Here is a 16,272-nt window from a genome sequence, read left to right on the forward strand (position 1 = left end):
CATCTCTCTTTTTTTTTTTTTAATTTTTTTTCTCCACAAGAGTTACAGCACACGCAGCAGCAGTGCTAACTTCTCCAGGTTGCTCCTTCAATTTGCCTCCACACCAGGCTGGAGAGAACTGCTCTAGATGCAAAAGTTCAGTGCAGTCTTCTGGGCTCATGTAATCCTTGGTTCCTCTACTAAGATTTCCAGTTACCGCAATAGTGATAATGACAACGGTCCCCTGGGACCTGGATCCTATCTCCGTATCCTATTATCAACTCCTTGGGCTTCCCATACTGTAGGCTCCTCCTTTGCAAAACACTGCGAAAGTGCTGAGACAGAGCCTAGTCAATAAAGAGAACACCATCCAAGCAAAGGATTCAGAAATGAACACATCATTTTGCCATCTGTAAAAGCCCACTGCTAAAATTTAAATTAATCTAAAAACTGGACTTTGAAAAGGCAACTAGGAACTGAATCCAGAGATCCAGAAGTGGCCACATTCTGGCCCACATTAAGGTCCCTTTGGGCTGTAGAAGTGGCATAAAGGAACCTTAAAGCCATCCTAAATGAGTACATAAGGATTCCTAGGAGGCGAGGGAAACCTTCAGCTGGTGTAGAGCCTGCACAGCCAGCTCTTGGTCCCCGCCTACAGATGTATAGGTAGTGTGACAGGGTGGGGCCAGATGGCTACAGGAGAGTAACAGAAGGCAGATATATTAGCCCCAGGTTAAGTAGGTCCCTTTTCCCTGGGTAAGGTAACAGGGAAGGTTCCAGAACAATCAGGAACTTTCTGAAGACAATTAAGACAGACAGGCTGATTAGAACACCTGCAGCCAATCAAGAAGCTGCTAGAATCAATTAAGGCAGGCTAATCAGGACACCTGGGTTTAAAAAGGAGCTCACTTCAGTTTGTGGTGCGCGGGTAAGAAGTGGGGAGCAAGAGGCGCTAGGAGCTGAAAATGCATACTGTTGGAGGACTACAAATATTATCAGACACCAGGAGGAAGGTCCTATGGTGAGGATAAAGAAGGTGTTGGAGGAGGCCAAGGGGAAGTAGCCCAGGGAGTTGTAGCTGTTGCATAGCTGTTCCAGGAGGCACTCTAAACAGCTGCATTCCACAGGGCCCTGGGCTGGAACCCGGAGTACAGGGTGGGCCCAGGTTCCCCCCAAACCTCCCAACTCCTGGTCAGACACAGGAGGAGTTGACCTGGACTGTGGTTTCATGAAAATGGCCAAACTGAGGGCTGCTGTGAAGCTCCAAGGCAAGCAAATCCGCCAATAAGCGCAAGACCCACCAAGGTAGAGGAGGAACTTTGTCACAGTAGGTATAGGTGGTTTCTTGCATAGGAAGTGGAGGGACTGCCAAAGCACATTGCATTCCATCAATTCTCACCAGCGTTATGGTTCCTAGGGAGCCATTACAATCAAGTGCAAACTACGGTGGCCAATCTGGGCTTGTCCAGACTAAGATTTAAGGTGGCAGGTAATGCGCTAAATAACGTATTTGAAAAATCCCAGTAGACAAGGCACACTGCCCTTAACACATAATGAACTGGCTGAGTTAAAGCCAAGGGTGGCAGGAATGGGGCGGCGGGGGGGGGGGAGGGGACGACACACACGGAAGGTCTTTTACTCAACTGTTTTAGCATGTTGAAGTCTATGCTATATCTGTAAAAGATGGCAGCTAACTCCTAACACCATACCTTTAAATCCTAGTCTGACAAATTAACATGCAGCCAGGACCATCTCCATCCCCAGCCAGTCCCACAATCCAAGAAAGAAAAGGTGAGACAGAGTCACATTTGTCTTCCACCCCCTAGTGGCCCCATCCTCTGGTCCTGCGCAGCTGATGCATTAGGTCACTACTTTTCAGTTCACACACATACCTACTAGTTTTACTGTTTTCTATGGGTTTTTCCCCTCTTTGGTCAGCACTGTAGTAACTTTGGGCCAGATATTCAAAGCTATTTAGGTACCTAAAGGTACAGATGGCACTTCCGAAAATCCCACTAGGCACCTATCTTGGGATCATTAGGCTTAAACCCCTGCTATGGGCAGAGGAAGGTCACTTGGTTTCATGGAGGATTTTGATATTTCAAAATTTAGTTTTGTTCCTATTTGGAAAAGCCTTTGGATCCCTGACTCCATGGTAGTCCACCTGACTGGCTGCACCAGAGCCGCAGATCCTGGAGTCCCAGCTGAGCGAGGAGACTTTGAGCTTTGGAGCCAGCACTCTCAGTACCCAATGGGCTGAAGGGGAAACAGGAGCCTGGAAGCAGTTCTGCAGTAGCCCTTCAGGCAAGCTGCAGAGAAGCTGGGAACCTAGAAGCCTCACTCAATGGCAGCATGCCAGGTGAACCACAAAGAAGCTGAGGGGCATTGAAGCTTACGAGCTAGAACTCCCAGAGCTTGCAGACTCTCAGTTCCAAGCAATCCTCTAGACAGGCTGCCAAACTGCAGGAAGTCTGGAAGACCAGGCTGCCAAGAAGCTGAATGAGCAAGCTGGTAGGAAACCAGAAAGGTTTCAGAGAGAAACCTGCCTACTTTCCATCAGACTTTTGTCAAAATCAAGCCACCTCCACAAAACATTTTGATTTCAATGAATCAGCATTCTCCTATGAAAAAAACATTCTGTCACAGCATTTCTCACCAGCTCTACTAAATACCTTTGTAAATCTGGCCCTTTTTGCTGCAGATAGGTGGAGATCTTTTTCTTAATCTAAGGAGAATATACTGTATAACAACTTGAAATTTTGCTTCTTATTGGCAATGGCTTAACCACACTATCTGTGAATATCTGTTCATATTCAGATTCAAAAAGGCTTGCTTATCTATTCATATGGTAAAATCCTGGCTCATTGATATCAATGGGAATTTCGCCATTGACTTCAATGAGGTCCAGATTTCACCCACAGTGTTTATTATTCTTTCCCTTAAGGGGTTGTCAGTACTGCCATTATAACTTTCACATATCCATTGTATTTCCTATTTTCAGAGGTGCTCATAAAATTTAATTTGTGCGATTAAAGATGACATACTACTGGAAGTAATTAAAAATCAAAACAAATTTCAAGTTAGTATAAGCATATGTACACACAAAAAACTAGCGAGAGAGCAAAACAGTACCTTCCAAAATCCTAGTTCACTAATGCCCTCCTCACCTACACGCCAATCCAACTTTAGAATGGAAATGCTAACAGGCTGTGTTATTGTGATGCAAAAGCACCATTATAATACAGTGTCTAAAAGGTACAGGAAGGTCATGCAAAGCATCAAAATCCCTCCGGATTAATGCTGCTTTAATAATGACCTTACAACAAATTTGGAAAACAGCAGGTAATTCAACCCTTTAGGAGCAAGTGGCAAACTCACTCAGTATTCATAACATTTGGAATCACAGAGTACTCCTGGAAAAGTGGACATGGCTACAAACAGCATTTGTCTTACACAAGTAGCAGTCTAAAATAGATTTTTCCACATTAAGCATTTAATTCAATTCAGTTTCTTTGTAATAGACAAAATCTTAATATATAACAGACAGTTTTAAGGCACTACTGATGCTAGGAAGAAGCGAGCAGAGTTGGCTGGGAATGGCAAAAACGGAAACAAGATTAAGATATAGCAGTTTAATTTCCCACACAATAATGCACTACCAGCTGTGTAAACTTTCTTTAGTTAAACAAATGCTCTAAAAGCAAACAGCTAGCAGATTTATGTTGTAGCTTGTTTCCTCAGCAGTAAAGTTTCCTTAAAAAAATCGTTAAATCACCCCACCCCCGACTGTAAAGTGAATGTAAAGATAACTGTAAAACAAATGCATGAATTTGATAAAGCAGGATTCTGAACAATTTTTATATTCAACTCCTTAACTATGAACTCCCGCTGACACAGCTAAACTCCCGTCACGTGTACTGCATGCTGTCTGAATGTACTGAACAATCAAAACAGCAGCATGTAATATACCATTATAGCAGACAGACACATACAGACACTGCCAGCTGGAATCTTTGCTTTTGTCTTCTAAAGGATAGGAGACAGCTCTACCTGTTGATTCCAACAACATGCACTGCTCATTCTGTATAGTTTCCTCTTCTGGAAACTCTGAAGTGGCCTTGTTCGGGCAGATGTGCTCATGATAGTTACAGACGGAGATCTCAGCCTTGTCCTGTCTTTTCTTCTTTTTTTGATGTGTTGATGATCAAGCAACTGGCTACTAGAAGATGACATTTCCTCTCTGTTGTCTGAAGCTCTGAAATGCCAGGAAAATACTGAAATCAGTCAAAAAGGTCAAGAATGCTCAATATATAAAGGCAACCTCTCACAACTAGTAGATTTATATACTAAAGCGTATTAGCCCCATAATTCTAGAGGCACCCAAAATTAACACTTGTGTTTTAACATACTACTTCAAGAAATCACAACTGGTGGCATAAGAAGTTTGTCACTGATTTATTAACATTACGAATTTCCTTTTGTGACACTGTAAGGAATTCTGTATATATCTTGTTCACATTTTCTTTTCTATTCCCAGACAAAACCTATGCGAAAACTGAGTTAAGGTTGAGAGTACAAAAAGTTTCTGGAATTATACTACTTGCTTTTAGAATAACTACACCAACTCCGTTATGCATTTTACCCTTAATGCTGAGAACTCTACACCTCAATTCATGACATTTCCCTATTTATCCACATTCCACTGAAGTAAATGGAATTACACTGGCATAAGTAACATGGGATCAGGCCCATCATCTTGTCTCAAGGTAGCATGGCTACTTAAATTATTTTAAATTATTTGGCAAATGTAACTAAATAGAAAAAAAACTACTATAATCCAAGGCTCATTCAGAATAAAAGATATCAGCCTAGTGTGACACACTTGTATCAAATTATAAACTTAATTTTGTGTGTGTTCAACACATGTCTAATCTTGCCTAAGACAAACCCAAGGAATTGCATTCTAGACAGCTGCCCTGCCCGGGAAAGGTATTTAACGTCTTATTGAAGGATTATGCTGAGAAGCTATCAGCAATCTGGAGCCACTGGATTTGATTGTGTCTCAACTGCTGTCTCTGACCCTCAAACGAACAATGGTTTTTCTACACAGGGGCATGAGCATGACTAGGGGAGGGAACCTGGAGTCTTCCAGTAGAGCCAGGGTTCTTAAACTACATTGCACTGCAACCCCCCTTCTGACAATGAAAATTACTACACGACCCTAACCTCAGCCCTGCAGCCTCAGGTGGGGGGGGGGCAAAGCTGAAGTCCCAGGTGAGGAGCCTGTAACCGGAGTCCCATCACCCAGGGCTGAAGCCCTCGGTCTTTGGCTTCAGCCCCAGGCGGTAGGGCTTGGGCTTTGGCACCGGGTCCCAGCAAGTCTAACGCCAGCCCTGGTGACCCCATTAAAACAGGGTTGCGACCAATTTTGCGGTCCCGACCCACAGTTTGAGAACCGCTGCAGTAGAGCACATGGTAAGGAGACAGAAATTCTATTCTATTCTGAGGAGCATTTACAGGAGAGAGAGAGAGACAGAGGGAGAGAGGAACTCCACCCAGTCTGAACACAGACAAACCCTGGACTCCCAACTCTCAGATGAGGCCAGATCAGACTAGTATAGGGGGCATTGCCAGGCTTTTTGTTGTTTTCAAAGATCGGTTACTCAAGAGCTTTTAAGAATAGTCACTCTGGATTCCTTGCTTTGTTTCCAGGTACTGCCTGGCTTAAAATAGAAGCCCAGAGAGCCCTCAGCCTAGGAGCAGCATGTGTGAGTGGGAGGCTCTGAAGCACTGGTTTCAGGGTCTCGGGTAGCTGAACTGCAGAGTCCCATCCCCCAAGGAAAGGCCCAGGCACAGGGTCTAAGCCTGGGAATGTGCCTTACAGACAGAGAGCTAGAAAGAGTGATTAGACTCTGCCCAGACCCAGCTGGTTTTGAAGCACATTGAATCCAGCAATTAAGTCCCCTCACTGTAGGATAGCATCATCAATTCAGAGGGGTACTGGGCCAAGTTGTAACACCTAACCTCTTTCACATGTGGATTTCTCCAAACATCTCGCTAAACTTGATCCATATGCACGCTGCTTATAAACCAACACTCATTAGCATGCAGTATTTTAAAAAGAAACAAAAAAACTATACTGTGAGAAAGTATTAAAAAGCCAAAAATAGTACAAAGCACCCAGAGACGATAATCATATACGACTGAAAGCAGCTAAATCGGTGTTACTAATTTAGAGCTGGTTTGCCTCATCAGACCAATTTCAATGCAGTATAAGAATCCAAAATACCCTCCACTTGGGTGGGAATGAATCAATAAGAGTGCATTTAACTTTTATAGTATCCTGCTTTATTTTGTTGCTGTAGCAACATCTGCCTGCAAAGTTAAAGGCTCACTACAAAAAGCATTCAAGTGTGCGTTATTTTTATAACATCAAAGACCACAAACAACAAAACATTGAATTGCCTGAGAAATGTCAGTAGATGAGATATTCATGCCCTGATTTCATAATAGGTAATCTGTCTGCACCAACTCCTGTTATTTTTTATCTTAGTTTGATAAAATCCACAAATCACAGATTGCTTATACAACTGTTACGTGATAACAGACAATAAAACAATAGAAATGAGCTCATTACAATACCAACAATCAATCTTTTCTGACAACTAGCTCTAAGCTGCAAAACGGGGCCCTACAAAATGGGACTGTCTGCCTATAAGACATTTCATTTCATATACATTATAAAACAATTGTCATATAAAAACGTATACTATATTACACACACGTACGACTTGGTATGGTATGAAGGGTATTCTTTGGCATGAGTCACAATGACCACTTTACTCATCAGTGATGAAGTCAATGAGTTAAGCAGAAAATACCAAGTGCTAATAAAATCTTTATACCACCCAACGCTATCATGTATTCTGTACATATTAACAAAAATTAGAAAGTTACTTTAAAAATTGATTTCTCTTTTTTAAATGACTGTTTCCCTCCATCTGCAAAGCCACATTATTTTCACAAGCCCAACCACGCACACTTATGAAGACAAGAACTTCTTTTAAAGCCTATACAAATTTATTTTAAACAGTTTTTCTACACATAAAAATGTCACTACTTTATACACTCTGTTCTCTCATGACATGATTAACGTCCAATTTCCCGGACAGAGGCGGCCGATTTCTGGGAGCCTTCTTATCCCCTATAGCCCACATCTCTACCTCCTAGACTATTATATGCCCTACTACACACTATCCTATGTTCACTTCCATACCTCACCAACCCTTGAAGTCTCCTTGCCCCAGGGACTCTTGCTCCTTCTCCATGTTCATGGTCACAAGCTCTTCTCTTCCATTCCTCCCCTTGACGTCTCCTCTTGATGTTCCCTGACTCTCATTCCCCATGCCATTTAAAAAGGGTGACATTTTCTAATATTGATAATTATCAGAGTTTAAAGGTTGAGCTGTATAGGAGAGTATATGGACGGAGAGAAGCTGGGCATTAATGGGAGCCACAGAGTCATACTACACAGCTGGGGAGCTGGGATGGGTAGCAGAGGCCAATGGTACCCAGGCTTCCTGCTTAGCCTGGTGCCAGGCCCTAAACCAGCAGCCTCGTTCTATGGACCCCTTCCCATTTCTCCAAGTCCCAAACTCCATTCCACAGTGAAGGTCTTACACTTTGTATTTCATTTTTAACCGTTTCTATTTTTTTCCTCTTTTATTGTTATTAATAGTATCATTAATAAAAACAGAACTAATTGTGGAAATGAGTACGGAGTAGGAGAAGAGGTCCAAAAAACAGGGAAGATGGGCTGGGACTTTGGGAACTGGGCAGCACAGTCAATGACTCAGTAAGAAGCCCTGCTGCCAAGCCCAGCTCCCCAGTCCTTGTGAATTCTGCCTCCCTAACCTTGCTGCTCTGTCCGGCTCTTCAAATGCCCAGCTGATGTCCTTGCCAGCTCCTCCCACTGTCTGTTTTAAGACCAGTTTCTCAAATGAGTGGCCACCAGCAGCCACCAGGGGCTTTTCTTGTGGCCACAGCCTTCTGGGCAGTGATTTGGGAGAGGATGGTCTAGTGCAAAGCAGCAGCCCCTCCACCTAGATACCCCAGCAGGGATTGTACCCTGCACCCCTCCAGAGATACAAACAGTGAGGGAGCTTGGGCTTCGGGCTTCAGCCCTGGGGTGGCAGAGGGCAGGCTCTGTCCCCTGGCCACAGGGCTTTGGGCTCCATCCCCAGTGCCAGTGCTCCAGTCTCTGACTCTGGCCTCGGCTGGGCAGCAACAGGTTCTGATTCTAGTCCCCGCCCACCCATCACCCCAGCCGCCGCTGCTATCTCTGGTCCTGGGCTTCGGCCACAGGGCTTTGGGATCTAGCCTTGATCCCCGGCTGTGCAATGGTGGGCTCCAGCCCCAGGCTCTTGCTGTGGACTTACCACTACCACCACCCCGCATTGCTCCTGACCCCCGCTGCTTCCTCTAGCCCCGGACGTCAGCCATGCAGCAGCAGGCTCCATCCCCTGGCGGGGGGCTCGGGCCCTGGCCCCATCCCCGGCCTCAGCTGCACGGTGGTGGGCTCTGGTCCCAGGCTTACACCCCATTGCCCCTGACCATCCCCACTGCCCGCCCCTCATCCATTTCCCCCATTGCCCATGCTGCCTCCCTACCCACCTCCCAATCCAGGGCCTAATTTGTCCCCGGCTTGCCCCAGTTGAGTAAGTCTGCTATGAAAAATGATATTAAACATACAAATATCACTTTTCACAGTAGCAGACTTACTAGCTAGCACATCTTTTAAAAAAACACAACAACAAAAAAGACAAGAATGTGCAAAGAACCTTATTTGTGTTTCTATTCTGTTTAAGTCCAATAAAGACTGGGTGACCAGACGTCCTGTTTTTAGGAGGAACAGTCCCGTATTTCAGCCCTCCTGCAGGTGGGCCTACTCTTTCTTAAAAATGGGCAAACTGTCCCATATTTTCTGTCTCGCCCCCATCAATACTGACGGGTCCTGCTGCTGGTCGGATCCCTGCTTGCCAGCCACTCACCCACCAGCAATGAGTGGCGGGCTCCAGTGACTGACGATAGGGGTGGGTGTGGAAGGCAAAGCTACAGCTCCTGCAGGGCCGGCCACTGCCCCTGCTTGTCCGTCACTGCAGCCCCCACTTCCTGCCAGCTCTCGGCCAGCAGGTCCTCGCCCCGTCCCATTTCCGGACCACACTGGCTGCACGCTGCAGTGGCTGGTGTGTGCGGATAGGTGCCAGGCAGTGGCCAGTTACGGGTCACCTCTGTTGCCCACCCATATGCCCTTTAACTTGCACCCCCTCTCGCTGTCCTCTCCCTGCTTTGCCCCTTCACCATCACCCACCCCCTCAGCTCCTCCATATCCCCCCCGGTGGGGTGCGTCCCGCTCCCAGTGCTGTGCAGAGAACCAGCCCCTGGTCGGACACTCAGCTCACCAACAGCTTGGCTGGCAGGCAGGCTTCTTCCTTCCCCCCACTGCCTCTGGCTGGGCCGGTGCCCCAGGAAAGCCCAAGACTCTCCGGTATGTGCCAAAGCCCCCACAGAGCTGGCATGGGGAAGCCTATCCGCCCCTCAGCTCTGGAGTGGTGGGGAGAAGCGATTTCCAGCCTGTTCCCACCCCGACCCTGCAGGCTCCACAGTAGGGTCCCAGGCAGGGTCTTAGCACCCTCTTCACCCGCTCCATCCCCATGGCACCCTCCCCTGCTGAGCCACCTCGCAGGCCGGGTTTGCTGAAGCCCCTGAGGTCCCTGGTGCACAATGTGTCCTTAGGGTTTAACCCTTTCTGCCCTGACTGTAGTCGTGGGACAGGTGGTGGAGGTGTTAGCTGCCTTTCAACACTGTGCAGGCAGGAAGGGACAAGCAGCTTCCAGCCACAGGGGAGTGGGAAGAGATGAGCTCTGCAAAGACATGGTCCAGGTCATCCCTCTCGTCCCCTTCCCCTCCCGCCTGCCCCGCGACTGGAAGCAGCTTCTGTCCTTCCTTCCTACACAGTTCCAAAAGGCTGCTGCTGGCCACATTCTGGTGTGAACCCTGATAGAAATCTGGGGAGGGGGGCCATGTGACCCTGTGGCGCCCCCCCACATGTTGCCTCAGGATGACGCAGCACCAGATACCAGGAGAGGCGGGTCTGTCCCAGGGGCTCAGCCAGACATGGATGGCGGAGAGCACCAGGCAGGGAGGGTTGGATCAGTTGGTCACCCCTCCCATCCCTGTGTGAGAGAGATATATGGGAGTGAGTGAGTGTGTGTGTTTGTGCCACCTCTGCCCATGTGAATCCTAAAGCCTTAAAGATAAGACAGTAAATAAAAAGCAATACTGCATAGTTCGATTCTTTTTAACAGTGGCTCAGTCAACTTGATGTTAATTTGAACGTTTGTACTGCATAGTTCTGATTGATTGCCGTTGAATTCACTTGAATACGAGTAATTTTACCAGGTGTCCCGTATTCAGCATAGGGAAATACAGTCACCCTAAATAGAGACAACTGTACATTATTTTTATTGAGTCTTCAGAAAACCCTACATAAATAAGTTACAATGATTTTTACATGTCTACAGGCATATTTATTTCTTTTTCCTAAAGTTAATTAAATATTTTCGGAAAAATTGTCTGAGCAGCCACCAAAAAAATCTGTTGTGAGATCCTGTCCCTCCATATCCACTGAAATAACACCTGTGGCTTTGCTTTGTCACAAATTCTTGGTACAGGAAAGTAAAGGTCTCAGCACCAGTAGTACACAGTCTGGTTTCCCTGACAAAGTCGACCAGATGGACTCCCCAACCCAGGTTTGAAGCATCCATTCCTATAAATGGAAATTCAGATGGCTGTCAAAATACGACTCTGCAAAAGGATATTGGAAATTAACCACCACCAGATGTGGAATTCTTGAATTTGCTATGGCACTCTCAACCGTGCTAGTAAATTGCCTTTTCCTGTTCTGAAACTGATGGTTAGCCAGGATTGCAGAGCCCACATTCTCAGTAAGAGAAACAGACTCACATATGTGCAGGAGGCCATAAGCCCAGAAGACTCAAAAGGTTATTTTCCATGCCATGAGGTTGCACCTTTATTAAAGCTATGTATTTTTGACTCTCTCTCTCCTGGTAGGAAAGCAGCCAACACTATAGAGTTGACAGCTGCTCCTATGAACGTTAGTCTCTATGTCTTAGTGAAGGAAAAGTTCTATGCAAAATGAATTGGGAATTCTCCCAACAAGGAGATTCAACAAGATTCTTGATTTAGTCCTAAGTGGACTACAGGATCTGGTCCAAAAGGTTAATAATACAGCTAAGCTGCGCATCAATAGCGACCATAAAGTAATTAAATTTAACATCCCTGGGAGGCGTGGGGAGAGTAAAAGAAATCAACCATAGTAGCATTTAACTTCAAAAAGGGGGACTACACAAAATCAGGAAGCTAGTTAAATGGAAATTAAAAGGAACAATCACAAGCCTGAAATGCCTGCAAATTGCATGGGAACTTCAAAAACACCGTAATACAGGCTCAAACTAAAAGTGTGTGTCTGTATGTCATAAACCCAGAGGAGGACCAAAAAAATGCCACCATGGCTAAACAGAGTAAAAAAAGGTAGTTAGAGACAAAAAGATATCTTTTAAAAATTGCAAGTCAAATCCTACTTAGAAAAACAGAAAAGAGCATAAATTCTGAGAAGTCAAGCGTCAAAGTATAATTAGGCAGCCAAAAAAGAATTTGAAGAACAGCTAGCAAAAGACACAAAAATTAAAACAGCAAAAACAAATGCAAGACCACCCGAAGCAGGAAGCCTGCCAAACAATCAGTGTGGTCACTGGACGGTCGAGGTGCTAAAGGAGCATTCAGGGAAGAAAAAAAGAGCATTCCTCCACTGTGGAGGAACTAAATGAATTATTTTGCATTGGTCTTCACTGCAGAGGATGTGAAGGAGATTCCCACACTGGAGTCATTCTTTTTAGGTGACAAATCCAGAGAACTGCCCAGATTCAGGTGTTGATAGAGAAGGTTTTGGAATTAAATTTAGTAGTAGTTAGTCACCAGGATCAGATGGTATTTACCTAAGAGCTCTGAAGAAACTCAAATATGAAGTTGTAGAACTACTAACTGGTATGTAACCTATCACTTAAATCAGCCTCTGTACCAGACAAACAACAGATAGCTACTGTGACACCAATTTTTAAAGAAGGCTCCAGAGATGATCCTGGCAATTATTTCAGTACCATTAGAATTCCTTGAGAGGGTCAACAAACGTGGAAAAGGGTATTCCAGTAGATATAATGTACTTGGACTTTCAAAAAGTCTTTGACAAGGTCCCTCACTATAGGCTCTTAAGCAAAGTAAGGAGTCATGGGATAAGAGGGAAGGTCCTCTCATGGATCAGTAACTGGTTAAAAAGAGAGGAAACAGAAGGGTAGGAATAAATGCTCAGTTTTCACAATGGAGAGAGTGTTAAACAACTGGGTCCCCCAAGAATCTGTATTGGGACCAATGTTGTTCAACACATTTGAACAACATTTAATAAATGATCTGGAAGAAGGGGGAAAACAGTGAGGTGGCAAAGTTTGCAGATGATACAAAATTACTCAAGGTAGTTAAGTCCAAAGCAGACTGCTATGAGTTACAAGGGATCTCACAAAACTGAGTGACTGGGCAACAAAATGGCAGATGAAATTCGATGTTAATGAGTGTACAGTAATATATGTTAGAAAACATAATCCCAACTATACATACAAAATGAAGGAGTCTATATTAGCTATTCTTCTTTGAGTGATGGGCCCTATATGTATACCAAACATGGGTGCGCATGTGCGCCATGCTCTGAAAGATTTCTGCAGCAGTGTCCATTGACCTGCATGTGTGTAGTATGTCACCTCAAGCTCCAGGCAAGGTTATATGAGGATGTGCGGGGCAGCGCCCCTTTGGTTCCCTTACTGCTGCATTGTTAGAGTCAGAATCCTTGTTCCTCCGTGCTCATAGTTTGTCTACAAGAGTGTTCTCATCCGTTCCAGTACTGTTCATTATTTCTCTTTGTTTTTCTTGTATAGTTAGTTATTAGCGTTAGTGTAGTTAGTTTCCCCTCGCCTCACTTGGGACCCGCCCCGACTTCATTGGGAGACTATGCCCTTCGTTCCGGGATTAAAAAACGGTGCTTTGTGCCTTCACTCGTATTACTACTCAAGAAAAAGATCTTGGAGTCACTATGGATAGCAGATGAAAACATCTCCTAAATGTGCAGCAGCAGCCAAAAAAACCTAACAATGCTAGGCACCATTAGGAAAGGGATAGATAATAAGATGGGAATATCATAATGCCACTATATAAATCCACTGTACACCAACACCTTGAATTGTGTGTGCAGTTCTGGTCATCTCATCTTAAAAGAGAATTAGAAAAGGGGAACAAAAATGATTAGGGATATTGAACAGCTTCCATATGAAGAGAGATTAAAAAGACTAGGACTATTCAGCTTGGAAAAGAGATGACTGAGGGGAGATAGGGCAGAGGTTTATAAAATCATGAATTGTGTGGAGAAAGTCAATAAGGAAGTGTTACTTACCCCTTCGTATAACACAAGAACCAGGGGTCACTCAATTAAATTAACAGGCAGCAGGTTTAAAACAAAACATAAGGAAGTACTACACACAACACAGAGTCAACCTGTGGAACTCATTGCCAGGGGATGCTGTGAAGGCCACAAGCATAACATGGTTCAAAAAAGAATTAGATAACTTAATGGAGAATAGGTCCATCAATGGCTTTTAGTCAAGATGGTCAGGGATGCAATTCCATGCTCTGGGTGTCCCTAAGTCTCTGTTCTGTTCAATCTCTCTGAAGTATCTGGCATTGGCCACTGTCAGAAAACAGGATACTGGGCTAGACAGATCATTGGTCTGATCCAGTATTGACATTCTTATGTTCTTCGGAAGAAACTCACTGAGGAGACTGGGCCTTGACAAACAAGAGATTTACTCGTATCCCTGGGCACCTTAGATGGGCCACTATCACCACGATGTATTTGGTGAAGACTTGAGAACCACACTGAAGCACAAGGATTGTGTGCCTACCCAGAATCTGAGGTACTTCCTATGTTTAGCCCTGACTGAAATGTATCAGAACATATTTCTGTCAAAAGCCTAGAATCAATCTTGACAATTTATAAAAAGAGGAACAGTGGCCAGCTTAACCATACAAAACCTGAATTTCCACATGATTTTGATCTGGGCTTTCCGTTATAATAAAGTTTGAAGACTCACCTGTTTAATTTGAGATTAGAAAATAATGGGAGTGAAAACCCTCTGGAGTCATCAGTCAAAGGCAAGAAGCCTTGGAGAAGTGACTAAGTGAAGGATCAGTTTGCACTGGACAACTGCCCAGATCCATGTTGTTATTTCGTAAGGGTGGAAGAGAGAAAGATTGAGGAGGGTCTGTTTGCATCTTACTTCTTCCTATGCTTCAGATCTGATGAAGGCTCAGATCATGGTGCCTGTTCTTTAGATTTTTTCCCCTCAGGCTCTGAAGGCATTTGGTGTGCTGGTCCATCTAGACATTTTCTCATGACGCACACCACCATCTGCATCAAAATATTGTAGGACACCACAAAACAAGAGGCAACAGAATGGTCAATGACTATTCTAGAACAGGAAATGGATGATATCCAGATCAGAACTGCACATAGCACGGACAAACACCAATCTGGAATTGTGCAATGACTGACACAGACCTAGCTGTCTTAAGCCAAGCACCAACCTACTAATCAATTTTAAATGTTGTTTAACTATAACCTATCAAATAAATAGTAGCATTTAGAAAAACAGATAGTCTGCAGTGCGGTCAGGATGAATAACGGTTCAGAGACTCCAATGCTTAGTGGCAGGAAATGAACTGAGAACAGTTGGAGACTAGATCCTTTATATACCTTTTCCCAGTTTGGATCCATGGAGGGGTGCATGCCACATGTGCAAGCCCAACAGTCATTGTTTTCTACACAAAGAGGAGTTAAGATGCATGCTCCCAACAGTGAGGATCTGTCAAGAGTGTGTGCGCTCAAGTCCTTAGGACTTCATTTACAAGGGGAGGTTACAATGAATTTCTCTTTGTTTACTCTTTCCACCTGCTGGCAAAAGGATATGATGTTGGGATCTGCATTAAGCAAAGCTGGAAAAATACCAAAACCAAGGCTCATTCTCATGCAAGTTTACCTCTTTAATGTTAATGAGCTGGGTACAACTCACAGGGCAAATCTTACCCTCTCTTCAGACACAGATGGCTTTGTCCAGAGTTAAACAGTAAGTTTTTGTTCTAATGGGAAGGAAGGATACAGGGAGCCTATATAGAGGGTTTGCAACCCCCACAATTCTGCAAGTGCTGCCTGTGTACCATAATGAGGGATCAGGGGGAGAATGGAGTCACTGACTCAAACATTAGGGGTATATCTACATTGCAGAGGGGAGTGATCCTTCCAGCCCAGGTAGACAGACTTGAGCTCCAGCCTGGGCCTCAACGGCCACACTACTAGAGTGAGTCTGCCTACCCAGGCTGGGCGGCTTGCTGACAGCTGCAATGTAGACACACCCTAGGTGGACCTACCAATCAAACCCTCCTGCAGCCAACGGAGCTCACAGGGGTTGCAGAAGCTGCTACAGCAAAGCTCTGCTACCACTCTGTCACTGGCAAAAGCCTTGGTTCAGGGCAGAACATTTTCCCCTCTATGAATTAAAAGTCAATCCGACCAACACAAGTGGCTTGGGTAGGAGACAGGAATTCAGAAGCTCCAATGTTTGCTTTTCAAATGTGTTCAATTTAGTTTGTATGGACTGCTCTCTACCAGTAGTACTTCACTGCTTTGCAGCCCTCTCATTCTACCCTCTACCCTCTGAAAAGTGTAAATGCTTCTCCAGAAAACAATGCCTGCTTCCATGCTCCACAGATGACAGCTATTACACAGAGTTGGAAGGCGGTGAAAACAGAACTCACTGTTTTGAAAAACACTCCAAATCTACTGTGTCAGTGATTCATTTATTTAGATTGATAAAACAAGAGACACTTGTATGAACACTGTATGTGCCTCCAACAAATACAAGAAACACTATAACATAGTTCTACTAAAAATCAGACAGCACAAATAAACCAAATTCCCCCTTCCGCTGTATATCACCCTCCACAATATTTCCCTTTTCACTTTCTATTTCAAACCTCAGTTAAACATGTTGAAAGTTTCTTACATTACTAGCAAACAATAAAAACCTAGAAACCCTACAGCAAGTACATGACAGT

At 44.6% G+C, this 16,272-nt stretch overlaps 1 protein-coding gene across 7 annotated transcripts in view; it reads right to left on the minus strand.

The window, feature by feature from the left end:
* The window catches only part of KANSL1L (KAT8 regulatory NSL complex subunit 1 like), a 97,839-nt gene that overhangs the window by 43,488 nt on the left and 38,079 nt on the right, over window positions 1-16,272 (minus strand). For all 7 annotated transcript variants that reach the window (XR_012154379.1, XM_073306701.1, XM_073306703.1 and 4 more), the window contains one exon: window positions 4,030-4,234. Coding sequence is in view for 6 of the 7 variants with exons in the window: in XM_073306701.1 (XP_073162802.1) it covers window positions 4,030-4,234 (205 nt within the window). In the remaining variant the exon portion in view is untranslated. The remainder of the gene's footprint in view (window positions 1-4,029; window positions 4,235-16,272) is intronic.

The sequence above is a fragment of the Lepidochelys kempii genome, chromosome 11, assembly GCF_965140265.1.
Source record: "Lepidochelys kempii isolate rLepKem1 chromosome 11, rLepKem1.hap2, whole genome shotgun sequence".
Classification (NCBI taxonomy): Eukaryota; Metazoa; Chordata; order Testudines; family Cheloniidae; genus Lepidochelys; species Lepidochelys kempii.